General features: G+C 47.5%; 2 protein-coding genes across 7 annotated transcripts in view; one reads left to right on the forward strand and one right to left on the reverse strand.

Annotated features, from left to right (window-relative positions):
• The first annotated feature begins 301 nt into the window (after positions 1-301).
• LOC308571911 (ceramide-1-phosphate transfer protein-like) lies at positions 302-6,087 on the forward strand. 2 transcript variants are annotated; one of them, XM_081167543.1, is made up of 4 exons: positions 302-1,713; positions 2,078-2,169; positions 3,088-3,278; positions 5,155-6,087. In XM_081167543.1, exons 1-4 carry the CDS (start codon positions 1,611-1,613, stop codon positions 5,684-5,686), a joined length of 918 nt encoding a protein of 305 aa, XP_081023669.1. In that variant the 5' UTR covers positions 302-1,610; the 3' UTR covers positions 5,687-6,087. The 2 variants fall into 2 exon arrangements, with proteins under 2 accessions (XP_081023669.1, XP_081023670.1); XM_081167544.1 differs by having other exon boundaries at positions 304-1,713; positions 2,081-2,169.
• A 3,731-nt stretch (positions 6,088-9,818) lies between these two features.
• The window catches only part of LOC308572650 (uncharacterized protein), a 50,747-nt gene continuing 33,182 nt past the window's right edge, over positions 9,819-27,383 (reverse strand). Inside the window, exons 1-6 of one of the 5 annotated variants that reach the window (XM_081168903.1) lie at positions 18,727-18,795; positions 17,007-17,425; positions 16,718-16,799; positions 16,425-16,507; positions 14,472-14,598; positions 9,819-13,771 (exon numbers count right to left, since the gene is read on the reverse strand). In XM_081168903.1, coding sequence (XP_081025029.1) covers positions 12,372-13,771; positions 14,472-14,598; positions 16,425-16,507; positions 16,718-16,799; positions 17,007-17,425; positions 18,727-18,781 — 2,166 coding nt within the window. In that variant the 5' untranslated portion in view covers positions 18,782-18,795 and the 3' untranslated portion in view covers positions 9,819-12,371. Of the gene's footprint in view, positions 13,772-14,471; positions 14,599-16,424; positions 16,508-16,717; positions 16,800-17,006; positions 17,426-18,541; positions 18,675-18,726; positions 18,796-27,383 lie in introns of those variants that run through there. The other 4 variants (XM_081168902.1, XM_081168905.1, XM_081168904.1 and 1 more) reach the window with 4 other exon arrangements.

The following is a 27,383-nucleotide window of genomic DNA, read 5'->3' on the forward strand; positions in this document are numbered from 1 at the left end:
TAGATCTTTCAAAACCGGTGTTATGTGGTCCATAGCTGTCAACTTTTCCCTTTTCTTGCAAGGAATCCTATTCGGAATAAGGGAATTTCCCTTAAAAAAAGGGAAACATTGACAGCTATGATGTGGTCTCAGCAGCCGCTCCCAGTCCCCAGTCTAGCTGCCGCATTCTGGATTAGTTGTAGTTTCCGGGTCACCTTCAAAGGTAGCCTCACATAAAGCTCATTGCAGTAGTCCAAGTGAGAGATCACTAGAGCATGCACCGCTCTGGTGAGACAGTCAGTGGGCAGGGAGGGTCTCAGCCTGCGTACCCGATGGAGCTGGTAGACAGCTGTCCTGGACACAGAATTGACCTGCGCCTCCATGGAGAGCTGCGAGTCCAAAATGACTCCTGGACACCTGGTCCTTCAGGGGCACAGTTGCCCCATTCAGGGAGACCATACTCGGTCCGGGACCTGTTTGCTTTCCGCTGGAGCAAAGGTCTCCCAGCACGTCAATCATTAACCCCAACCCCACAGGCTGCCTGTTTGCAAGGTAAACCCCAAAGGGAACGAGGCGCACCTCTGCTTTGCTCCTCCAGGTTGGGGGTGGAAGGGAGGGAGGCACACGGCAAATTGATTTCATGTCGCTTCATTTCCAATATTTATATGCCACCTAATGGCAAAGATTGTGTGGGTGGCTAACGAGTAAAAATCAAACACATGCGACGGGAAATGGAAAGCGAGAACACAGAATGCAGCCAGCCGCAGGGAGTGACGTCACGGAATGACACAAATCTTGCATCTTCTTCCACTAACCCTGAAAAATGCAGAAGCTGGTGGCTATTGCTCAGTGTGGAAGAAAAAGCACTCCGGACATGCTCAGGAGCAACAACAACAACAAGAATAATAATAATACTTTATTATTTGTACTCTGCCCATTGACTGGGCTGCCCCAACCATTCTAAGCGGCTTCCAGCATATATAAAAACATAGCAAAATATTAAACCTTCCCAATTATTGCTGCCTGTGTCCTTTGTTTCGGTGGTGGCGCGTGTGCAAATACTTCCTTTTGTAACGTATATAAAACAGAGAGAACAGAGAAAGCAACAGATCTAAAGGCGAGAAACGAAAACTTTGAAACAAGTCCCATAGGATGAGCCCGGCTGCACGTGGGCGAAAAGTCCAACAAAGGATATCAGCGGGATCTGATGATGATCGGGTCCCGTTCAAGGTTCGCCAGGCTGGCCCTGAAAACGGTGCTTCTTCCGCTGTATTCAGGAACGCCGGATCGTACCCTCCTGGCTCCATTCCGGGGGCGGCTGCCACGTGTCTCCCGAGACGGATCCGCGCCACATCCTGAGCTTGGCAGGTCCCGTCCCATCCCGGCGGAGATGTCAAAGCGCCCTTGCCAAAGCGCAGAGTCAGCCCCAAGGCAGGAGCTGCCGGGTGTCCCCGCGTGGGACCCTGTCCCTGGAGACGGGGGCCGGGCAGAGGTCGCCGCCCCCTCCCCACCCGCTGCCTCCACCCTCCTCTCGTCCCCGACTGATAAGGAAGTCTTATCTCCCCACCTGAGCAGACAGCCTCGGTCAGGGTGCAAAGGGAGGCCGCGGCAGGAGCGCCAGGGTGCCGGGCATGGGGGCCACGGGGTGGACTCGCACCCGTCTCTGCCGCCTGGCCTGCACCGTGGGGGTCTTCTTTCTCCTCCTCCTCCTCTGCTTCTCCAGCCTCCGCCTCCGTAAGTCGAGGGTCGGGGGTCGGGGGGGGGCGTGCTGTGGCCTTTCGCTTCTCCTGGAATCTCCTTTTCCAATTCTCAGATTCGTTTTGCAGCCATTTGCAATTGTTATTTAAAGGCGGGGGGCGCAGACAAAAGCTTTCCTACTAAAACTGGGGCTCTTCCAGGCTGCCAGGGGTGAGGAAGGTCAATATTGCAAACAGGCCTCTGGGGAGCCCCCCACCCTAACAGGGGTCTCCTTTCCGACCTTCCGCTGTCCTCCTGCAATTGCTTTGTTCTGGGTTTGAGTCTTCACCTAACAAGTCCGTGTGTTTTCTCTGCCTCCCTGCCCTTGTGGGTCTCGCATTGCCTGCTCTCGGTGCCGCAGCAGAGCTGCCGAACTCCCCCTGCGTTTGGGGGGTCCGTCCGTGCCGCTGGTTTGGGGGGACGCCGCCCAGCAAGGAGGATGCAGAGAGGAAGGTGAGAACCCGGAACGCCCCCAACTCAGGGAGACCTTTCCAGACCCGGTAAAAGGTCAAATCACTGAGCCACCTCCCTTCTTTTCCATCCTGCCTGCTTTGGGATTCACCTGGACTGCGCTGCTGGCTCTCAGCCACCAGTCCCTGGGTTCTCTCCCATAGGGGGTAAACCTATTTGTACATGTTTGTAACTTTAACCCTAAAACCTGCCTTCAGGGATCACACTGTGCTCTCCCTGATTGTGAGCAAAACTACTTTTTGTTACTTATGAATAGGACTGTGGTGTCTTTATTCTTTTAGGAGGGATTCAGGGGGCCTTATCAGGAATAATACAACATGTCTCTATCTGGGCAAGCCATATTGAATTGCTTGTTGTCTTAAGAGATTCTAAGGAGTCTGCAACCAGCTTCCTGCTGTGTGATAGGGGAATGCACTCTGCTAAGTGAAGCAACTTGCTAACGCGAGTTTGGAAGGATAATATTAATCCGTATTTCCTCTCCTGTTACCCACAACATTCCCACACCAGGATCCAACTGGAGAGAATCCTAGAACTGTAGATGGCAGAGTTGTAATGCAGGGATCTTAACGGAAGCAATTAAGCCTCCCTGCTTGCTATTGGAGGTTTTTAAGCAAGCACTGGGTGGCCCCCTGTAAGCGATGCTTTAGCTGCAATCCCTGCGTCGCATGGGGTAGGACTAGATGGCCCCTGGGGGCCCTTTCTAGATTCTAAGTTGCCAGAGGCTAAATTATGCAGCTGTGCCCCCCCAAAGTGAACACTTCTTTGTTACATTCGGAGTGATGATTTGGGGTGGGGGTGGGGGAGCATGAGGGTCTGAGGGTTTCTTTTTCTGCCCCCAAGGCACCCCAGTCCCACCAGTTCACCCACCCCAGTGACTCTGCCCTTCTGCTCTGCTCACAGCCCCCTCCTTCCGCCTCGCCCCCTTCCGCTGCCACTGGGGCCGCCCTCCTCCTGCAGACCCCATCCGAGCCCCAGGACCTGGGTGAGGGCTTCCGAATCGTGCGTCTGCAGAGGGCCTTCGCTGCCAGCCTCACGCCCAGTGGGCAAATCCTCATCCGGGAATACCTCAGCGGCTGGAAAGAGCTGATCAAGTGAGTAAGAGCTGCGTCCCCCCCAAAAAAAAAGTCAAGGGGGGGCTCCGTAGAAGCAGGAGCCACATTTCCCAGGTGAGAGATTCTGGCCCAGATACTAAGTTCCTGGGACAGGCAAAGGCAGCGAGGAGGTTTCCAGGTCCCACAGGAAACAGAAACCGATGAAGCAGCAGCACAGAATCCTAGAGCTGGCAGGGAGTCAGGAAGCGAGGAATCCAGATAGACTGGGCCTGGGCATTCCTTAAGAGCACCAGAAGAGCCTGGCTGCTGGATGAGGCCAAAAGGGGCCCGTCCAGCCCAGCATCCTCTTCTCATAGGGGGCAGCCAGGTGTTCCAAAGGGGAAACCCACAAGCAGGACGGGAAGACAAGAGCAGCCCTCTCCAGCAAATGCTATTCAGAAGCATTGCCTGCCTCCAGCTGCACAGGGCAGAGTGAGGAGGCCATTGTGGCTAGGAGCCACCTGTTTGTTCCGTGCCTAGAAAGTATGGGTTCAAGTAGTTTCCCCCTTGCCCTGCTCCTTTCCCAGGGAAAAGCTGCTCTTTAGTGCTAAATCAGAACAAACAGCAATCCACAGAAACAAACAGAATTGCTATTTGCACCTACTGAGTTTTCCCTCTCTCTGTGTGTGGAGCCCTCAGTAATAAACAGAGGGTTTCCCCAGGAAAAGCAGCAGGGCAAACACACCAACCAACCCCTATTGGACCCCTGACTAGAAGTCACGGGGGAAAGGGAAGCCTGAGTGTTTACTTGCTTTTTCTCTCTAAACTAAAAACTCCCAAGTTTCACAACCTTTCTTCATAGAGGAACCCCTTGAGCATTTCAGTTGCTCTTTTCTGAACCTTTTCCAAAACTGCAATATCCCTTTTGAGATGAGTCGACCAGAACTAGACACAGGTTAAGGTAAAGGGACCCCTGACCATGAGGTCCAGTCATGACTGACTCTGGGGTTGCGGTGCTCATCTCGCTTTATTGGCCAAGGGAGCCGGCATACAGCTTCTGGGTCATGTGGCCAGCAGGACTAAGCCGCTTCTGGCGAACCAGAGCAGCGCACGGAAACGCCGTTTACCTTCCCGCCGGAGTGGTACCTATTTATCTACTTGCACTTTGACATGCTTCCGAACTGCTAGGTTGGCAGGAGCAGGGACTAAGCAACGGGAGCTCACCCTGTCTTGGGGATTCAAACCGCCGACCTTCTGATCGGCAAGTCCTAGGCTCTGTGGTTTAACCCACAGTGCCACCCGCAGTACTCCAAATGTGGTCGCACCACAGATTTGTACAATGGCATTATGACATTGGCTGTTTTATTCTCAATCCCTTTCCTGTTTTCTTTTTTTGCCAATTTTTAAAAAATAGTTTTCATTTTTAACCACTGAGTGGTTAAAACTCAGTTCCTCAGTTCCTAAGGCCCCCTGGCCCCCTAGTTTGGTATTAAGGCGTTATGGTCTTGGCAGGCAGGATATTTTCGGGAGTAGAAAAGGCTACAGAGCGAACCCTCCACAAATCCGAAGCGGAGTCCCAGAGGCGGTTGGGTGGCGCCTCTTTCCTGCAACTCCTGCAGCCCAGCTGGTGCCCAACATCTTGCTCTGTTTTCCTTTGGACCACTTGAGCGAGGCGGAGGAGACGGAGATCTTGTCCTCTGGAGCTCCCAGGACCTCCAAACGCTGCCCAGACTTGCGCCCCCGGGGAGGTCACTTTGGTGCTGCAAATGCAGCAAGAACAACGCCAGAGGCAGCAGCATCTCCACAGCAGGCGCTGCGAGCTCCCCCCCCCCCAAGGGTCAGTCCTCCGCTGTCTCCCGAGACAAGTGGGTGGGAGCCCCCAATTTCCGCCGCTTCTTTCCTGTTAGACTCCGGCCCGCTCTCTCCTTCCTCGCAGGCTCATGGACTCGCTGGGCGCCGCCTTCGGCCTGATCTCCGGCGAGACGCGCACCAAGATCGCCATCCTGCAGGAGAGCCAGCGCGGCCCCCACGGAGCCCACTACCACACCCTCCAGTCCATGGTGCGCTTCGAGCTGGCCCGGGGGCTGGTGGGCTTCCAGTCCCTGCCGGCCGGCCGGCCCCCCTCCGGCTGCCGGACCTTCCTGCGCCTCCACCGGGCCTTGAAGTGGCTGGAGCTCTTTCTGCGCAAGCTGGGGACCAGCCCGGAGGACGCGGACCCTTCCCGCCTGTGCGCCGACGCCTACCAGGAAGCCCTGGCGCCCTACCACAGCTGGTGGGTGCGCCAGGCGGCCGCCCTGGCTTTCCTGGCCATGCCCTCCCGCCGCGAACTCTACCGCATCCTGAGCGCCGGAGGGGGCGAGGAGGGCAGGGGCACCCGCAGGCTCCTGGACACCGTCCGCAGCATCGCCCACGTGTACAACGCCACCCAGCAGCTGTATGCCGCGCACGGGATGCTGGCGCTGCCCTGAGGCCTCGGCTGACGGCGCCGCCAGAGGAGGGGCCCAAGGGGGGGGCGCAGCAGCGGGTCCCTTCCCTGGCAGCGCCTCTGCACCCAGTCCCAGGGGGACCGAGGCTGGTAGCGCCAGGCGAGGCGGCGCTGCGTTGCCAGGCTGACCACGGGGGTGCCTTCCGACTCCAGGGTTCCTTGGGAGGTTTCGAGCAGAGCTTGGGGGGCCACCTGCCAGGAATGCTTCAGCTGCGATGCCTGCATTGCAGGGGGTGGGATTAGATGGCCCCTGGGGGTCCCTCCCGACTCTGCCGTGCCAGGATTATTCGGTGGACACCTGGGGGGGGGTTGGGTTGGGCGGGAAGCGCCAGCATCGCAGCCCCTGCTCCGTCCCCTAATGCAGCTGTTGACCAGGGAGCCGAAGGAAGCGATCTTAGAGGGGGAATGAGGTGCTCGTGGCTCCCTCTGCTGGCTGCTCGGAGCTCTGCACCTGCAAGCTCCGCTTCCGCCGCCTAGAAGCCCAGGTTTTAGGGGCAAATACGGAAGACTGATAAAAAATAAAAGTATTCCTCACCTGTGGGCTCCATCGTTGCTGAATATAAAGGTGCTAAAAAGGTAAAGGACCCCTGACAGTTAAGTCCAGTCGCAAACGACTCTGGGGTTGCGGCACTCATCTCGCTTTACTGGCCAGGGGAGCCGGCCTTTGTCTGCAGACAGTTTTTCCGGGTCATGCGGCCAGCAGGACTAATCCGCTTCTGGTGAAACCAGAGCAGCGCACGAAAACGTCGTTTACCTTCCCGCCGGAGCAGTACCTATTTATCTACTTGCACTGGTGTGATTTTGAACTGCTAGTTTGGCAGGAGCTGGGACAGAGCAATGGGAGATTCGAACTGCTGACCTTCCGATCAGCAAGCCCAAGAGGCTCAGTGGTTTAGACCACAGTGCCATCCACATCACTTCATAAAGTTGCTGTTGTTGTTTAGTCATTTAGTCGTGTCCGACTCTTTGTGACCCCCTGGACCAGAGCATGCCAGGCACTCCTGTCTTCCACTGCCTCCCACAGTTTGGTCAGGCTCATGCTGGTAGCTTCGAGAACACTATCCAACCAGAATGGAGAGGTTTGATCTTCTTGCAGTCCATGGGACTCTCAAGAGTCTCCTCCAGCACCATAATTCAAAAAGGTTAATTCATAATTCATAAAGGTGCTAAATAGCCTCAAATGAGCTAGACATACTGTGTGTGTGTGATATCCTTGGATATCATAGAGTTGGATTGAACCCCCCAGGGTCATCTAGTCCAGCCCCCTGCAATGCAGGAATCTTTTGCTCAATGTGAGGCTCAAACCCACAATCCTGAGATCAAGAGTCTCATGCAGTGCCAGATTTACTTATAAGCTAAACAAGTTATAGCTTAGGGCACCACTCTCGGGGGGGGGGGCAAAAAAATTAAAGGAAAATAACCTGGATGTACATTTCCAAAATATAAGATAAACTTCTTAATTGTATTTCAGTTCAACAATTACTTTGATAAAATACCAGTACATATTTTGTTACGTGCAAATGGCTTTAGATACCTATTAGGTCCATATACAGTAGCATATATTCAACACAAAAAAGCAACGACAATTTGTTGTTAAGGACAGCTGGACATATAAAGGACCCCATGACCTTCAGGAGCTGAGGGCCACATCAAACCTCAGTCTGGCCCTGGTCTCATGCTGTACCAAATGAGTTACCAGCAATCCATATTAAGGGTCTTCTGGGATTTGGGACTCAGTAGGGATCACTTTGGGAATCCCTGCCCCATGAAGAGAAGAAGAAGAGGAGGAGGAGGAGGTGGAGGTGGTGGTGTTTGGATTTGATATCCCGCTTTATCACTACCCGAAGGAGTCTCAAAGCGGCTAACATTCTCCTTTCCCTTCCTCCCCCACAACAAACACTCTGTGAGGTGAGTGGGGCTGAGAGACTTCAGAGAAGTGTGACTGGCCCAAGGTCACCCAGTGGCTGCAGGTGGAGAGCCAAGAAAGGGGGCGTCACTCTGGGAATGAACTGCTTTTCCCAAGCAGGTGCCCTCTGGGTATTTTGGTAGTGCAAGACTCTTAATCTCAGGGTCCTGGGTTTGAGCCCCACATTGGACAAAGAGCTTCCTGCTTTGCAGGGGGTCAGGCTAGATGGTCCTTGTGGTCCCTCCCAAATCTACGATTCTATGACTGCCAGCCTCACCAGCTCCAGCTAATATGGCCAGATGATGCTTGGGGGGCTGGGAGGAGTTGTGGTCCAAAACATCTGGAAGGGAGCTGGGTATGTGAAGCCCGGAAAAGAGGAGACTGAGAGGAGATAAGGCCATTTCCAAATATCTCAAGAGCTGCCACATGGAGGATGGAGAAAGGTTGTTTTCTCCTGCTCCAGAGGGTAGGACTTGGACCAAGGTCTTCAAATGACAAGAAATGAGGTTCTGACTAAACATCAGGAAGAAGATTCTGACAGTAGGAGTTGTTTGGCAAAGGAAATGGCTCCCATGAAAGGTGGTGGACTCTCCTTCCTTGGGGGTTTTAAAGCAGAGGTTGGGCGGCCATCTATCATGGATGCTTTAGTTGAGAGTAATGCGTTGCAGGGTGTTGGCCTGGCATTGCAACAGAAGTTGGCTATGGAACAAATCTGAAATGCATGTAAAAAAAGAGGGGCAGTTATGGGCTCAGGGATCTTCACGTGGTCAGCCTCTGTACTGCCAGTGATGATCCATTCTTGCTTCATTTCAACTTGGGAGTCAGGAGGTTTGGCCTTTGAATTCATGTCCAGAAACAAGAGGCAGGGTGAAAAGAAGAGGCTGATCCCAGCATGCTTCACTGCTTAGGGCAACCCCCAAACAAGATAGGATCCAAGGAAGAGGTTGCAACGAGTTGCTGTGCTTATGGCAGGGGACAGGCACACATAGGCATAGATGAATGAAGATTAAGATGAATGAAGAGGGGAGGGATTTGCTGAATTAACAATTTGAACTGGAATACAGAAAAGGAAGGCGTGAGGAGGTCTGGGAAATAAGCAAATGAAAAATATGTGATGGAAAGACTGAATTGTTTTTTAACTGTTTTTATTTTGTATTTTGTCTTTTTCTTTTTGTAATTTTTTGAAAATCTTAATAAATCTTATAAAAAAATAAATAAATCCAAAATGTCTGTGTTTTCAAGAAGCAGCCATTCTTTCAACCAGCAGAAAGTTGCTGATTCATAGTAAAGTTTAAAGTCTGGCAGGGCAAATCCACCTCTTTCCTTTGCATCTGTTAGTATTTTAAATTTTATTCTAGGCTTCTTGCCCTGCCAGACAAATCTAGAAATATCTCTCTGCCACTTCTTGAAACAGTCTATTTTATCCACAATTTGTAATGTTTGAAACAAGAACAAGGAGTTGGGTATCATTCAGAGGGATCCTGCCATGCTGTGATGAGACCCCATCTTCACCCTGAAGGATAATTCCATCTTCCACAGGGCTCAGGAGGTGGTCCTCCCTCCTTTTCTCTAAGCCAAAGTCAGAGATGGAGGAAGAAGGACACTCTGTAGAGGGGTGCACACCCTCAGGGTCAGAATTCAAGATAACCTTAACAGATCCGAGAACTGGACCCAAACTAACCAAATGAATTGCAGTAGGGACAAATGTGAGGTCCTGCACTTAGGCAGGAAGAACCAAATGCATCAGTATGAGATGGGGGGCACCTTGCTTATTAGTAGCACATGTGAAAAGGATCTAGGGGTCTTTAGTAGACCAAAAGCTTAATATTAGTCAACGGTGTGATACAGCAGCAGCAGCAGCAGCAGCAAAAAAGCAAGCTAATGCTATTCTAGGCTTAATCAACAGAAGTGTAGTGTCCAGGTCAGGGGAAGTCACAATACCCCTCTATTCTGCCTTCATCAGACCACATCTCAAGTTCTGTGTTCATTGATGGGCACCACAATTTAAGGAGGATATTGAGAATCTGAAGGCTGTGCAGAGGAGGGCGACCAAGGGGATCAAGGGTCTTGAATTATTGTATTTTAATTATTGTATTATTGTATTTTAATATGTTGTTGGAAGCCGCCCAGAGTGGCTGGGAAGCCCAGCCAGATGGGGTGTTTATCATGGAAAAGGAGACTAAGAGGAGATACGAGAGCCATCTTATTCTTTTTTTAAATCATTTTTATTTATTTTCCAATAGAAAACATCCAAATAAACATCTGATCATGATACTTCAATTAAAAACTAAAAAACTAAAATAAAAAGATCAAATTATAGTCCAAATTGTATTTATTAATTTCTTGGGGCTCCCCATGGTCTGGATCTCTGGAGCAGATCTTAGTCCTGGCTTCTCTTTGTTGTTTCCATATTTTCCACATCTCGATATTAACGCTTGGTATTTTTTTGTTCCTGGGCCCAGATTCTCATTCATGTCAAACACCATATACAGTGGTACCTCGGGTTACATACGCTTCAGGTTACAGACTCCGCTAACCCAGAAATAGTACCTCGGGTTAAGAACTTTGCTTCAGGATGAGAACAGAAATCGTGCTCCGGCGGCAGCAGGAGGCCCCATTAGCTAAAGTGGTGCTTCAGGGTAAGAACAGTTTCAGGTTAAGTACAGACCTCCGGAATGAATTAAGTACTTAACCCGAGGTACCACTGTACTTTCATCATCCGAATAAAACTTTGTTAATATAAAATTTTTCCAACTGCCTTTTTCTCAGCTCAGCTTCGTCTGATTCCGTTCCAATTCCGGGATGTTGTCCAAGTCTGTTATCTTTGATGGGGCAGCAACTCCTTAATTGTCCAACCTTCCTTTTGAACTTTGTTAAACCAGTACCTTCCAAATTAAGTTATTAGGCAAAACTGTTTGCAATATTAAACTGTGTTCCACAGTATCAGTCATTTGGTGATCGATCGGCCTTTGGAAACCGCACTCTCCCCCCTCTGAGCCCTGGGGGGGGGGGCTGCTAGACATCCCTTAGCCTTTTCTTTCGCTCATAATGAATATAAAAAGCTTCTGCAAACAGCTGCGCTGTATATTGTTCCAAGTAGTTATCTTGATTCATCACAAAGTCAGTCAGCGCACAGCTCCTCTTGTCTCAAAGAAAGGAAGAGATATAAAATTTCATGCTGTGTCACTAGTAGAAACTAGTGGAAACCATCGTGTCTCTTCCTGCATCTCCATCAGATTTCTCAAATCCGAAATGAAGCTGAGCGGTTAAATGCCTAATTATAAATAAAAGTCCATCTGTACTCTTTTTTTAAAGTTTATATTCTTAATGAGGCTTGGCATAAAAGACCAATTATGATTGTTGAGTAGAGAGAGGGGGGAAAACATACCAAACGTGATCCAAACACCTTGATGAGAATCTCTTTGAAGTCTGAACTTAACCCCCAGGAACTATACACTTCTGCAGGCTTTTCCTCACGCTCCTTCAATCCAGCTGTGTCTGTTTATCGTCAAAATCTATTAATATTCCCAAACAGATGCTCCCGGCTATGAGAATGACATCGAAGGAGTGCCATTCGTTTTGTGCTCGTTGACCCAGTGTCCTGCCAGCTGCACTTTAGTGCACACAGGCAATCTTGAACAATCCGCGGGTCTTTGAGACAGTCCTCCCCTACCCTGCGGAGGCTGCCAGGGCTAATTACCCCCATATCAGCCCTGAATTATTGGAACAGCTGGGGTCCGATCTTGTGGGAGTCCGCCATTTCCCACCGCCAGAAACAGGAAGCCTTGAGAGGCATCTTCTAATAACTAAAGGGCTGTGCCATGGAAGATGGAGCAAAATGGTTTTCTCCTGCCACAGAGGTTAGGACTGAGGCCATTGACTTCAAGTTACAGGAAAGGAGATTCCAGCTAAATAGCAGGTATAACTTTCTAGCAGAAAGAGTGATATCACTGTAGAACAGACTTCAGCAGAAAGTGCTGGACTGTCCTTGATTGGAGAGGCTGAATGACGATCTGTCACAGACAATGCTATTTTTCTAGAAAAAGAGGTGCCAGAACACACCACGAACTTCTCCCTTGTTTTCCTAGAATGGCAATGGCACCCACCTGAGAGGAGCCAGAGCAGAGCTCTGGTGAGCTCCAGCTGAAAAATATCAGCCCTGGTCATGGATGCTTTACTTGAGCTTCCTGCAATGCATGGGGTTAGATTAGATGACCCTCAGAGTCCCTTCCAACACTGTTTTGGTTGTTTAGTGGTGTCCGCCTCTTTGTAACCCCATGGACCAGAGCACGCCAGGCACTCCTGTCTTCCACTGCCTCCCATAGTTTGCTCAAACTCATGCTGGTAGCTTCGAGAACACTGTCCCACCATCTCGTCCTCTGTCGTCCCCTTCTCCTTGTGCCCTCCATCTTTCCCAACATCAGGGTCTTTTCCAGGGAGTCTTCTCTTATCATGAGGTGGCCAAAGTCTTGGAGCCTCAGCTTCAGGATCTGTCCTTCCAGTGAGCACTCAGGGCTGATTTCCTTAAGAATGGATACGTTTGATCTTCTTGCAGTCCATGGGACTCTCAAGAGTCTCCTCCAGCACCAGAATTCAAAAGCATCCATTCTTCGGCGATCAGCCTTCTTGATGGTCCAGCTCTCACTTCTATACATCACTACTGGGAAAACCATAGCTTTAACTTTACGGACCTTTGTCGGTAAGGTGATTTCTCTGCTTTTTAAGATGCTGTCTCCGTCTTCCAACACTATGATCCTACAATTCAACTATTCTCCTGCTGAGAGTTCTTGGATGGAATGTGGGCTTGGTCCTCTGAAGCTCTTTCCACATTCCAAGCGCTGTTATGCTTTCTCCCCATATGGATTCTTTGATGGGAAATGAGATTGTCCTTCCGACTGAAGCACTTTTCACATTCCAGACACTTATAGGGTTTCTCGCCTGCATGGATTCTTTGATGGGAGGTGAGATTGGAGCTATGATTGAAGTTCTTTCCACATTCCAAACATTGATAAGGTTTCTCCCCTGTATGAATTCTTTGATGGGAATTGAGACTTTCCTTCCAACTGAAGCTCTTTCCACACTCTTGACATTGAAATGGTTTCTCCAGTGTATGAATTCTCTGATGGGCAGTGAGACTTTGCTTCTGGGTGAAGCTCTTTCCACATTCCAAGCACTGATATGATTTCTCCCCTGTATGAGTTATTTGATGGTTGGTGAGAGTGGAGCTCCGATCGAATCTCTTTCCACATTTTAAGCACAGATATGGCTTTTGCCCTGTATGAATTCTTTGATGTAAACTGAGAGAGCCACTGTGACTGAAGATTTTTCCACATTCCAGACACTGATAGGGTTTCTCCCCTGTATGGATTCTTTGATGGGAAGTGAGACTGACCTTGTGAATGAAGCTCTTTCCACATTCAAAGCATTGATAGGGTTTCTCCCCTGTATGAATTCTTTGATGAATAGTCAGATGATTCTTTGTACCGAAGCTCTTTCCACATTCCAAGCACTGATATGGTTTCTGCCCTGAATGAATTCTTAGATGGACTGTGAGATGGATGCTTTTTCTGAAGCTATTTCCACATTCGAAGCATTGATAAGGTTTCTCCCCTGTATGAATTCTTTGATGGGAAGTGAGAATGGCCATGTGACTAAAGCTCTTTCCACATTCGAAGCACTGATAGGGTTTCTCCCCTGTATGAATTCTTTGATGGGAAGTGAGACTGGAGCTTTGACTGAAGCTCTTTCCACATTCCAAACACTGATAGGGTTTCTCCCCGGTATGAATTCTTTGATGGGAAGTGAGACCGGAGCTATGACTGAATCTCTTTCCACATTCCAAACATTGATAGGGTTTGTCCCCGGTATGAATTCTTTGGTGGGAAGTGAGATTGGAGCTCTGACTGAATCTCTTTCCACATTCCAAGCACTCATATGGTTTCTCCCCGGTATGAATTCTTTGGTGGGAAGTGAGATTGGAGCTCTGACTGAATTTCTTTCCACATTCCAAACACTGATATGGTTTCATCCCAATAGGATTTATTTGATAGGGAGTGGAAAGGGAGATGGAGTTCTCTCCACACTCCAAATATTCATATGGTTTCTCTACTGTGTGGATTTTGTCATGTTCTCCCTTGTTCTTCATTTCCAATTCAACACCACCTGTGATGAAGAAAGAAATGGATTAGAACCTCAGAAATAAATGGACCCCCAAATGACTGGACAATAAAAACTAACTCTTGTGATAGTGGAAGAACGGAAGAGGGTTAGGCATGAGGTCTTACTACATGGTTCACTGCCTTTGTTGACTGGTATTCATGGACATATTTGTGGGAACCTGAGATGTGCAAAACATGGCTCTTTTCTTGAATTGATTTTGTTTGGCCGAATCATGGAATTTTCTGCATCTCTATTGTCAGTCACCTGTTTGTTGCTCCATTTCCAAGGTCCATAGTCTCTTTGGTCAACCAAAAACAGACAGAAGCAAAAACAAAATCTCAAATCCTGACAGAATCTACTTTCACTTTCCTAAAAATTCTGAAAACTACATTTATGAAGGCCTGGGCACTTCAGAGCAGGCTGATCAGGATTTTTAAAAGTCGTAACTGGAGGAGGAATTTTCAGAGATGAAACAACCCATACCCCTCCAGTTATGGTGACTTGTGAAGTGTTAGAATCCCAGGTGCTGTAGGTGGTGCTGTTGAGCTCCAATGAGAAATCTGGCAGGTTTCTCATTTTGAGATAGATAGATAGATAGATAGATAGATAGATAGATAGATAGACAGATATAAATAGATAGATGATACATAGATCGATCTATGGAATTTCAAAGCAGATATTATCATCCAACTGGGAGCCTTACCAAGGGAGGCCATGATCCCACGATTCTCCTCCATGACTTCCTTATGCAAAGCTCTCTGGTCAGGATCCAACAATGCCCACTCCTCCTCCGTGAAATGCACAGCTACATCTTCAAAGCACAGAGGACCCTGAAAGGAAAAAGACAAGGGTTCTTCTCTAAGGCAGTCTAAAGATTATCTACTAAACTTTGCGGTGGTGTTTCCTGCCTGTTCATTGCTGTGTTGTGTTAATTGCAATGAGAAGACTCAAAAATGATGAGCAAAGGTCCACTAGGCTGTACCACTTGGTCCCGGCAGGGATGGCGCTCTGAGGGTTGGGTACCACTGGGTGTTTTTGGACCACAAACTGGTACACAAGTCTTAAATCTTGGACCAGCCAAAAAGGATCTGGGGTAAAATTCAAGGCTTGTGAATAGGTATTACTGACATGACTTGCAGTTTTGGGGACAGAAAGTATCGGTCTAATATGCCAAGATCTTTCCTATTCTATTGATTCAAGAAGGTTCTGGAAACTTGTCTGGGTCTCACAAGCTACAAGCTGCTACAAGCTGCAAGCGTCTAGTCTCTAGATGATCAGCAATTTTTTCCATTCTGCCTGGAAATGAGCAGAAGGTTCCTGCTGTTTGGGTTATTCCTTCAGAGAAGCGGAGTACAGCTGGTTGAAGCTGGCCCTGTTATTTTTCTATCCCAAGGCCATGCTGCCTATAAACATAGGCCATAATTCCTCTGTCGTGGATGTGAGTCCAGTTATGGCTCCCTTTGGAAGAGGATACTGTTTGGTACAAGGAAAGGGCAGGTCTTTGCTGTATTTTAATTTGACTGGTGTGGCAGATTCAAGAGTTGCACAGGGTTAGATTCCAGCCCCCACAACCAAGGGGGTATCTCGTTCTTCAGCTCAAGGGGGAGGCCTCTAAACTCTCTTTCCTGCTTAGCCTCCTGCAATATCCCTTCAAACTTAAGCATTTAATAATTATGGGCTAATACTTGCCTGGATCTGCCTGGGGTCTCCTTTGACTTCTCTCATCTAAGGTGTTGAACACTGATTTGGCTATTGAAAATAACTTGCTAATGCTTTCCCCATCATAACCAATATGCGGGTTTAGGGCATTCCTGATGTCAAGCATGGATTTGTCCTTAAAGAACCCATTTATAACACCCTTCATGTTGGAAGGTTTTCCAGATAAATCCCTGCCTATGTTTTATGGCGGCTACCAGACAGACATAGTATTCAGATGGATGTTCATCTGTGTAGGCCTTGTATGACGGTTTATGACATTACACTGTTTGCTGACTGGCAGGTTTGATGGCATCTAGGATGGTTGTCTTAAAAATCTTCAGGCACTAGGATCCATGATCAGTGTTATGGCCCCAGTTGGGCTTGTTGGCTATGGGGTTCCCCATTGACAAAATGGAGGTAAGTCAAGGTCCCTGTCTCCGAAATGGAACTGGGACCCTGTTTTGGCCTGGTTTAAAGGTGGGGAAAGGCTGGGGATGAGGATCCACTCTCTACTTTCCCCATGCTCTGTTTTGGGGTGGGGGAACCTCACAATGACCAAAAGTCAACTTAACGGGCCATATGGAGGCAAAAATGAAAGGACGTCCGCTCTCTTCACCCCATGGTCTGTTTTTTTGGGGGGAGGGGGTGTTGGGGAATCTTGGCCACTGTTTCTATGATATGTCAACTGCTTAGAAGCCCATCGGAGCACTCAATCATAAATATATAAATAAAACTGCAAGTATTGATAAATAACACTAGCAACATACAGAAAGCTAGTTAAGGAGGGGAGGCTGTTTCCTTATTTTCAGCAGATAGACCTCCTTAAATGGCACTTTCAGCCTTTGTTTGGGACAGCTTTGACAAAAACAAAGAGGAAGAGAGATATTTCTTCATTCCCAGAGGAACGCTGGCTGCCCCACTGCTGAGCCTCTTTCCCCACAAGGCTCCTTCCTCCTACCTGATCTGCTTCTGCAGCTGCTGATTCCTCTCCACCACCATGAAGAGACGGGTGAGGAGGTCTTGTTGACATTCTTCTTTCACCTGTGAGAGACAAAGGTTAGTTGGAAGCCAGGAGTGCATGCTTCTCTGAGATGTACATTTTGACGGTTGTACAAATTTCATAGTTTTGTTGTACTCTTCTGGGCTCTTGGGCCCAAATCTCCCCCCCCCCAATTTTTTTTGAAAGAACTCACAGATTACTTTCAAAAGCAACAGAAAGACCAAACAGTGAAGAAACTCCTTCCTCCTCACCTAGTGAACTCTCTCTGGTGTCCAACGGAGTCCTCTCTGCCTCACAGTAATTGGAGCCCATTTCTGCAACCAGATCCTTTTCCTGAAAGAGCAACAAGGATTCAAAACTGGAGAGAATGGAGAGAAAGGCTAGAGAAGGAATGGGAGAGGCAAAATCTTTAGGGGTATCTCATGTCATTTATTGGATGCTCCCCCCCCCCCAAAGGATGAGCAATTAGTATAGGTTTTTAGGATGTGCTCCCTCCTGTTTGGAGCCCCTTGGGAGCATCCAGAGGAAAGTCTCTCTCACCTGCTTCCTCTCCTCTGCCTGACTCAGGAGGAAACCTTCGGCCAGGGCCACTGCCTGGGAACTGGTCTCTGCTCCGCATTCCCTCACCCAGCTCTCCATCTCTGGTGGAAGGACAGCCAGGAACTGCTCCAAGATCACCAGGTCCAGCATCTCAGCTTTCGTGTGCCTTTCTGGCTTCAGCCACTGGTGGCAGAAGTGGTAGAGTTGGCTGCAAACTTCTCGGGGTCCTTTGGCCTCCTGGCAGCAGAACCACCTGAACTGCTGGCTCTGCACCTCTGAGCGGAGGGTGTCCTCCTCTCCCAGGAGCTTCCGCACAGAGTTTCCCCAGAATCCCCCACTGCTCCCAGTTTCCATGGCCTGGCCTCTTCCTCCTTCAGGGCCAGTTGAGTCTCTCTCATCCATCTGACCTCTCAGGAAGCCTGCAAGAGATCAGAAGAAAACTCTTTTTACAAAAGAAATCCAAAAATCCAAATTAACATCCAACATTCAAAAGCAATTTAAAATAAACCCTCTCCCAAATAAAACAGCACCCACCCAAGTTAAAACTCCATCACTGCTACAACAATAACTGGAATTTCTAGGCACCTATTCATTATATAAAGCAACGTATGAGTGGAATAAAACCATGTGCATTTACAAAATACACATTCAGGGGCCAAACAGTTCAGCCAGACGCCTGAAGCAGGAGTAGTAATAATCATAATAACAATAATATTATCATTTCCCATTACAAATATTTTCCCACCAGAGAAAAACTCACAATTTCTACTTTCAGCTACCTTCCAATATTCTGTTCCTGCGTCAGAAACTCGGCTATGATTTTTTCATCATGTCAGTGCCTGGAATCCATTCAGTTAATCCATTTCGGGAAGCCCCCCCCCCCAAATAAACCAGCACTGCAGCTGCCAAAGTCCAGCCAAGAAACGCAGCTGCGCTTGATTTTGGGAACAGGTAGAGGAAAGAAAGTCGGCTGGGGGGGGAGGGGTTGCCCAGATGGATCAGCTGAACACGGTGCCCTCCCGTGGGGGGGGGGGGCTCAGCTTCCCGGCTCTGGACCTGAGGGGATCCTTGCAATGCCCTCTCTGTGGAGAAGCCCTGGAAGACGGGCTGGAAACGGGCCCACCACACCGCGGCCAGATTATGGGCTGGGATCCCTCTCTTGAGTCATGGCCAGTGGCGTACCGTGGGGGGTGCAGGGGGGGCCGACCGCACCGGGCGCGACATCTGGGGTTAGGGTCAGGGGCGCAAATCCATGGGTTAGGGGGCGCAAATTACTTGCCTTGCCCCGGGTGCTGACAACCCACGCTACGCCACTGGTCATGGCATAGTCATACTCCCCCTTTATTTCTCCAGTGAGCTCAAGGGGGCATCCATGGGTCTATGGCTGCACACCTCCTGGGAAGGAGCCCCCGGCCAGGCTTTGCAGAGATGGAGGGGGAGGACCCTGGGCTCCCTGATTTGGGGGTGGGCGGGGGTGGGCAGGGGACCCCTCTTCTCCCCAATGAAGAGAGAGGAGGAAGAGAGAGGAGACTCACCAGCGCGCAGAAGGCGCCGCCGAGGCAGCATTTGCAAAGGAGACGACAGCCCCCTCCCCCTCTTGCAGGAAGGGAGGGGGAAGGGAGGACCTGCCCCCCCCCCGCGACACATTTATATCCTGTCCTCTCTAGGAATACAGCTCCGCTCCTTTTAACCCTTGGCAAGCCGTGCGCACCCATTTCACCCTTCTCTCCCTCTCTGCCTTTTCGCCTCCAGAGCAGGAGACCAGCAGAAGCCATGTGCGCTGCGCAGTCAGAGACGTTTTCTGGGGGGCGGTTCTAATCTGCTCCCTCCCTTGTGTTACGGAAATGATGGGGGGCATTTTAGAGAGCAGTTTCCCGCCTCCTTCCCAAACCCCTGGACGATGAGCCCACAAGGGCCATCGAGTCCAACCCCCTGCCAACATCCCACCTTCCTTCATAGTCGCAGAAGCACTGCATTAACCATGGCTGTAAACCAGCACGTTCAATCGATCAATATTGTCGGAATGTTCAGGGAGGCAGGAGAGAATATATTGTTTAATAATATCCTTCCTAACTTGCCTTAGCAAGTTCAATAACTTAGCAGAGTTTAAACATTCCCCCTTTAAACGCACAGCGGTTAACTTGTTGCCAGCTCGTTTGAGCTTCTAAATATAGGATTTCTGGTAATTCCCTTTTGTCCCTCTTTATAGACACGACAATCTTATTTAAAGTCAGCAAAAACAAGTTTACTCACAGTATCATGTTACGGCTAAAATCTGGGTGCGGGGTTACTCTGCCACCCAGCTCATCGGACTAAGTCCGTGGGTCCCTGCGGAAGAAAATGAGCTCAGCCGGACACAGGAGCAAACTGCAGAAGGTCCAAGTTTATTGCGCAACAGGTTCAAGGCGAGATTGAACCCAGAGAAAGGGGTGACATGAACTTTTGAAATTTCCCTCCATATCCCAGAATACAGTGCATGAAACGTCACGAATACATTATGGGAAGGTTGGGTTTCACAAGTTACATCATGAATATACTTTACATGTCATAAATACATTATGAAAAGGTGGGATTACATTAATTAGCATTTTCGGATGAGGGAGGGGGGATATGCGGAGCGGGAAATATACATAGATACACATTTATTGAGTACCGGTGGTGGCAAGACAATGGGTCAGAGATATGCATCGTCTGCCACCTAATATTGCCTAGAGGAAAGGTTTGGCGAAACGATCTGACAGGATTAAGAAGTTCCTGCGTACGTGACCTGCTGCTTCAGGGATTATGGAAGTAGGGATAGCATCATGGAGTCCACGGGGAACTGAGCTGAATGACACCAAGAGCGAAGAAATCGGAGTTACGGTTGATTTTATATCAATTTCTAAAGATTTCAATGATTTCAAACCCATTCTGTACTATAGGGCAAAAGCAGAAACAGAATGGATACATTGTAACAGGAGCCCCCCCCCTTCCGTTCCGTATCAGTAACTGTTACGGCTAAAATCTGGGTGCGGGGTTACTCTGCCACCCAGCTCATCGGACTAAGTCCGTGGGTCCCTGCGGAAGAAAATGAGCTCAGCCGGACACAGGAGCAAACTGCAGAAGGTCCAAGTTTATTGCGCAACAGGTTCAAGGCGAGATTGAACCCAGAGAAAGGGGTGACATGAACTTTTGAAATTTCCCTCCATATCCCAGAATACAGTGCATGAAACGTCACGAATACATTATGGGAAGGTTGGGTTTCACAAGTTACATCATGAATATACTTTACATGTCATAAATACATTATGAAAAGGTGGGATTACATTAATTAGCATTTTCGGATGAGGGAGGGGGGATATGCGGAGCGGGAAATATACATAGATACACATTTATTGAGTACCGGTGGTGGCAAGACAATGGGTCAGAGATATGCATCGTCTGCCACCTAATATTGCCTAGAGGAAAGGTTTGGCGAAACGATCTGACAGGATTAAGAAGTTCCTGCGTACGTGACCTGCTGCTTCGGGGATTATGGAAGTAGGGATAGCATCATGGAGTCCACGGGGAACTGAGCTGAATGACACCAAGAGCGAAGAAATCGGAGTTACGGTTGATTTTATATCAATTTCTAAAGATTTCAATGATTTCAAACCCATTCTGTACTATAGGGCAAAAGCAGAAACAGAATGGATACATTGTAACAGGAGCCCCCCCCCTTCCGTTCCGTATCAGTCCCCCATTCGGAGATAGATTTGCATTAAAGTTCTGTAAGAACTTGCAAATCTTTTCTCCGCACCCTAAATCTTGGTGAATGGGATGTGTGTCTTTATGCAAACCTGAAAGGGACTTGCAAGCCATGCCTCTTACGGTCATTTGCAAGTATAGCAGTGCAGGTAGCTGCATATAGGGTATTATATAAAGAACACCTCTTGTATTTTGTTGCTAAATTACTTGTGGCATTCTCAATAGTGTTTTATGCTTTACACCTAGCAGGAAGGTCTTATTGACTGAAAAATGCAGTTGGTGTTTTGTCCTTCGCCATTTTTGTGTATTTCTCAGGTGTCAAGCTAGCTCTTCTGTGGTCTCACACTGACATAGTGCTACAGCAACACATCCTGTCTGTTGAATCCCCTCGGGGCTTTCATTTAACCATGTTGCCTGGCATTCACCATAGCTGGCACAGGTTGGACATCTCGTGAGGGAGATGCCTTGGCCTTGGCCTTCCTATGGGATTCTATTATAGGCTGTGGTTTTGCACGCATGGGGGTTGCTCACTTGCACTTAAAGGACCAAAAGGCTAATTGCAGCCTGGATACACTTGCCCAATTCAAACTGAGCCCAATTTGAATTTATCTTGCCCCATGGTTCTCATCTCTTCAAACCAATCTGTTAAAAGAAAACCATTCTTAACAAGGGCAGTTGTCCAAATAAGTCAATTTAAGTCTATAAGAAATCATTCCTGCTAAACCAAAGCATATGCACCTTCATGTACCTGGTGTTTTGTGGATCCAGAAGCTTGTCCTTGGCAAAACGAGGTTTAACACATTTTAAAATGGATAGGGAAAGTTGGCGGTGGAACAATTAAATGTGGTTACAAGTTGATCTAAACATTGGACTACACAATAGTGTGAGCTATTAGAAAGTATAAAATGCATGAGAATTCTCCATTGGTGTGTAAGCAATAAGACATTAAACATAAAAACAATTACACACAAAATTGCCCCCCTTTGTGGAAATCACACTGTCAGACACATTTCAACATTCTTACATAATAACACATAATACAAAACAAACTAATTAAATATCAGTTACATATCTTGACACAATTGTGATCTTTTACGTATGTATCTTTTGAATCCTGGAGCACAGTCTTAAGGTTCAAAAGTGGGAAAATGTCCTTGCAATTCAACTCCTCCCCCCTTTGTCGGCCCCCCTCCCCATCAGTCTATATCCTTTGAAAGAGATAGCTGTGGGCACTTTGAAAACTCTGGCGTTGCAGGTCTTGTGATGGCGAAGGGGTTGTTGCTGCTTTTCATCATTGCACATCTGTAGAAGTGATATCCTGTAAGGGGCAGGGTTTTGGGGCGACTTAAAAACACAGTTAGACAAGAAGGATGTCCTCCAGTTTTCATGGGAAGCTGCAAATAATAAAAAATCTTAGCACATTAAGCGTTTCATTCATTCCAATATTACTATCACATTTTCCTATAACTGCTGTTATTATCTGCCAAGTTCGTTTGCTTTCCTTCACTTTGGAGAGAAAGAGAACTGTAAAAAACACAAGGTTAAAATAATAATGAAACACACACAATGACTTATGAGGAACGAAAAATAAATAAATGCTAAGACACACAATTTTAAGAAATCTGAAGTAACAATGAAAATAAAAGAGTGTTTCTTGATGTGACAACATTGGCTATAGGACAATACTGGAAAATGACTTAATACCAAGGGAAAAAATGAATGGCAATTTAAAGTTGTGCAAGTACCTTGCACTAGCCAAAATGACAGAATTAATAAGAAATGCTCAGGCAAAAAGGTAAACAAATACCATTCCACAAACAATGTTTGGTTGTGCTTCGATTAACTTCATAGACATCATGGAGAGACAGATTAAATAAATGAAAACAGATTACTTGTAACTTTAAAAAAAGTGTCAAAGCCACAAAGAGATGGAAGTCAAACTGTAGCAGGGATTCAGACTTGTTTCACAGAACAGAAAGAAAGTTGCTGTGGGAGGAAAAGGGACAAACACTTTGTTATCGGGGTTCACATATCCTGTTAAAAGGGAAAATTATTTCATGTGAGAAGCCTGTCAGGAAATGCTGTTCCTAAATGTATAGGCAATGTATAGGCATACACACACACACAAAAAAAAAAAACTCTTATAAAATTTAAATCCCATGGGGGGGGGGAGAAACTACTCAAGAGAGGAACTCACAGTGGGAGTGCTTTGATATTTACCTGTGAAAAAATTTGGCATGTCCAGTACTTAACTCTTGTCTTAAGTAGCCCCTGGAGCAAAACACATTAAGGATGATTTCCCTCAATGGTTCCACGTTTTACATAAGGAAATTTGGAAAGGTTTCTCCCTGCAGCACACTGCTCTCCAAACCTTCTCTCTCCCCCCTCCTTTCTCTCTCTCTCTCTCTCTCTCTCTCTCTCTCTAAGCTGATCTAGCCTCTGTGCATGTGCAGAGTTCATGTCTCAGAAACCTTTTATACCATTGAAAATGTTGCATCTTTTGGCTCAATTTGAATAAGGAAGGGAAAGGTAAGGGGTAGATTTTAAAAGTAGAGTTAGATTTTAAAACACAAAAAGAGAAACTCAGTAATTCAAGTACAGTATTCACCTTCCTTTATGTACAGGAAAGGGCTATCATTATTGGTCATTTTATCTGGTCATTCGCAGAACAATCAACCGCTCTCTTATTTATGAGTAAAAATGGCCAGTCATTGGTCAAGGCTAATTGTACTTGATTATTCATTTGTATGTGCTTAAACTTTGAGTAGACTTTTAAATCTGATTTTTAAATAGTAGACAAAATGATAAACACTGTAATCACTCAAATGCTTGATATTACCAGTTGGGCTTCACCTCTCACCTTTTAAAACTAAAGAGCAAAGCTAGGCTGAATTTCAACTCCATTACCACACCAGAATTTAAGAATTACCCTCCAATGCTTGCAGACACATAGCCTTCCACACAGTCACAAATTGGGAGAGTTGAAAGGGGACCCTGGGGTCATCTAGTCCAACCCTCCAAAATATAGGGTTCACAGCAAGATTTCGCAGCAAGATTTGTACTACCAAAGAGGCATACACATTTAAGTACAGATTTACAGCTGGGAAAGGAATCATCTATGCTCATATCATGTACTAAGGAAGAGGAAAATAAAAGTACATAACTTTACACAGAACCCTTTTTGCAGATCTTGAGATAGTTTGAGTGAGTTTGAAATGATATTTAAGGAAGAAGTGAACAGTTTTCGTAAGATAGGGAGAGGATCTCTTATAAAGCACAGTTAAAGCAGCCCTAGATTTAATTTTTAAAGGGAATACACAAGTGTTGCCCCCTCCCCTCTTTGCAGTTTCCTTTAAAGGAAGCTTACTCGGGAGTAAATTTACCTGGCACAGAAGTAAGAAGGGAGAAAACAACTGAAAGAGGCAGAGTGAAACAAGGGGGAGGGGGGGCATTTTCTAACAAAAGAGGCCATGAAGTCTTATAGAGACTGATATCAGGAGCCTTACAATAACTCTTCTGTCCAACCAAATCAAAGTTAAAACTGGACTCAAATATTTTTCTTAGAATGAACACCATACTTTTATAGGCATACGCTTAATGAAATGCATACACTGCATTTTAGCTTGAGAGAGCAGTTGTGCTCAACTAGGCTTTTGCAGCAGAAACATTAGGTTAAAAGCACCTTCCAAAATAAGACTGTAGACTCACAATCTCAAAAGTTGGGGCAAAGCAAGAGGTGGGGTAAACATTTGCACACTTCATTCTCATCTTCTCTTATTTAGGACTGCTAAGATCCAGCATGGCTTCCTTAGATTTAAATTTTGAAGCAAGCTTGCAGTTTAAACTATGCACACTTAAGAAAGGCAGTCTGCCAGAGACAGAAGGAACAGACAACACACATAACAGACAACATGTAAACATACATATTCTCATATATGTATTAACAGACAACACACATAACAGACAACATGTAAACATGTAAACATATATATTCTCATCCTTTAGTTGGTTATTGCAAGGAGTTGGGCCACTACCTTTGGCTTCATTAAGTGAAATTAGTAGGAAGGTCCCACATGGTTTTATGAGCCTCCTTGCCTCTTCAAACACACCACCAGTTAATCAAACTGGTAGGGCTCACAACGCTTGGTTGACTGGGTACCCCTTTATAGATGCATGCGTTGCTGTTGTTGCTTTTTTTTTTTTTTGCTTTTTCCTTTTTTTGGGGGGGGTGTCTGGGATAGAGAAGGGGGAAAGAGAGGGGCTGATTAGGATTGGTATGTCTAGGGGTTTGGTATGCTTAGTACAGGGACATATAGTAAAGAGGAGAAGGGGCTTCTAGTTGCCTGGCAACTTCCTTAGTGGGTTTTAGAGAGCTCTAGCTATCCGGTTCCTTGCATTCCATTTCCTATTTCCTTATTTCCTTATTTCCTTATTTCCTTATTTCCTATAACCTGGGGTCTCTTTCCACTCTGCCGGTCCTGCCCAATTCCTCCTGGGCTATCCCTCCTGGCAACCTCCTACCTATCGTCACATCTCAGGAAAAGGGGCCCTACTGGACGCCCGCGCCATGCGGTGCCAGATCGGGTGGTCCCTGGATAGAATTTCGGGTCGAAAATCCCCCTTGCTTTCGGAAGCGAGCTTACAGTACACGTGGTATGTAGCTCGACCGGTGCGGCTGGGATTGATACAGAAAGCAAGACCACTTCCTGCCCCCTAGCAAGGACGCTCGGGAAGTTCGGAAAGAGAGCTCCAACCCCTTGCTTTCAACTGGGATGCCCGTTGCAGAAAGTCGGCTATCTTTCAAGTCGGGTCTCTCCGTCTTACTTTCGGGCTCCCAATTGGTGCGGCTGGCTGGAGATTTTAAGGAAAAGGGATAGAGCTCAGAACCCCCCTTTCGGGTTGAGCAGCGGTCCACGGTCTCTCTCACTAACCGGACCAAGAGAAAGGCGAGAAGGAGCGATAGAGAGGAGGGCAGAGAATTCAGTTGCCAGGAGATTCCACCCCCTTCCCACCAGTGCACTGGATTTTCCTTTTTCCTTATACTCACGCGTCTTCTATGATGATCCCGGGATCGATGAATAAGCCGGCTGGATCCCTCTTTTGCTCCCCGGCTGAACTCCTAGGGCTTTCGATTACCGCCCAGAAGATGGCTGGGGGTCCAAAAGGATCTTCCCAGGCAAAATGGCCTGGAGCCGGCTGAAGATTTCAGGGCCCCCAGTCAGCAGCTCGGGAGAACCGCAAGCCCCACGTTGGGCGCCAACTGTTACGGCTAAAATCTGGGTGCGGGGTTACTCTGCCACCCAGCTCATCGGACTAAGTCCGTGGGTCCCTGCGGAAGAAAATGAGCTCAGCCGGACACAGGAGCAAACTGCAGAAGGTCCAAGTTTATTGCGCAACAGGTTCAAGGCGAGATTGAACCCAGAGAAAGGGGTGACATGAACTTTTGAAATTTCCCTCCATATCCCAGAATACAGTGCATGAAACGTCACGAATACATTATGGGAAGGTTGGGTTTCACAAGTTACATCATGAATATACTTTACATGTCATAAATACATTATGAAAAGGTGGGATTACATTAATTAGCATTTTCGGATGAGGGAGGGGGGATATGCGGAGCGGGAAATATACATAGATACACATTTATTGAGTACCGGTGGTGGCAAGACAATGGGTCAGAGATATGCATCGTCTGCCACCTAATATTGCCTAGAGGAAAGGTTTGGCGAAACGATCTGACAGGATTAAGAAGTTCCTGCGTACGTGACCTGCTGCTTCGGGGATTATGGAAGTAGGGATAGCATCATGGAGTCCACGGGGAACTGAGCTGAATGACACCAAGAGCGAAGAAATCGGAGTTACGGTTGATTTTATATCAATTTCTAAAGATTTCAATGATTTCAAACCCATTCTGTACTATAGGGCAAAAGCAGAAACAGAATGGATACATTGTAACAGGAGCCCCCCCCCCTTCCGTTCCGTATCAGTCATCAGTGCACAATCCCATCCCTTAAGGCAGACTTAGGTTACAAAATATGTTTATTTTGGAGGAACTATCCCATACGGGGTGCTCTGTGGGCTGGAAGAAAATAGCTGAAGAGCTGTTGCTTCTTCGATAAAAGCAAGATGGAGAAGACAGTCCAAGAGAGGAAGTGTGCTCCCTGCCTTGCTCTTTTGTTACCTGGCCAGGTAAGGCCACGCCCATCTCTAGTCACATGCAGAAGAAGTTTGTACAAAACATCCCCTTGCATGTCCACTCTTGAATGTTGTGCTTGACTGCTATGTCTTTCACATCCCACAAATATATAGCACTGAACTTATGTTACTGCTTGAGGAATGAACCCTGTGTTTTATGAATGGACTCTGTATTTTGAGGATTACCAAAGATCGACCAGCGGGGAGCTCTGAATTCTGACAGCTAACCAATCGGGTATTACCAAACAGCGCCCCCTATTGTGCGAAGTAGGTAAGCAGCAGGGAATGGCGCAAACCCTCCAGCCCAGCAGACCAGCCTTTGCACGGTTGACTGAGCACCAGCTTCTGTGTAGATAATGGAGAAGGCTGGTAAATTGTATCTCTTCGGGTTTCGATTGCCAGAACCTCTTACATTGTTGCAAGAAAGCGTCAAATTGTATTGCTTTGTCTTTGACA

The sequence above is a fragment of the Podarcis bocagei genome (genome assembly GCF_964188305.1).
Source record: "Podarcis bocagei genome assembly, chromosome: 13".
Taxonomy (NCBI): domain Eukaryota; kingdom Metazoa; phylum Chordata; class Lepidosauria; order Squamata; family Lacertidae; genus Podarcis; species Podarcis bocagei.

What these genes read in the sequence shown, in the direction of transcription:
- LOC308571911 (XM_081167543.1), top strand. Translation starts at nt 1,611, where the DNA reads ATGGGGGCCACGGGGTGGACTCGCACCCGTCTCTGCCGCCTGGCCTGC. An exon ending in AGGAGGATGCAGAGAGGAAG is followed by an intron (nt 2,170 to 3,087) that starts GTGAGAACCCGG and finishes CTCTGCTCACAG; the next exon opens with CCCCCTCCTTCCGCCTCGCC. An exon ending in GGCTGGAAAGAGCTGATCAA is followed by an intron (nt 3,279 to 5,154) that starts GTGAGTAAGAGC and finishes CCTTCCTCGCAG; the next exon opens with GCTCATGGACTCGCTGGGCG.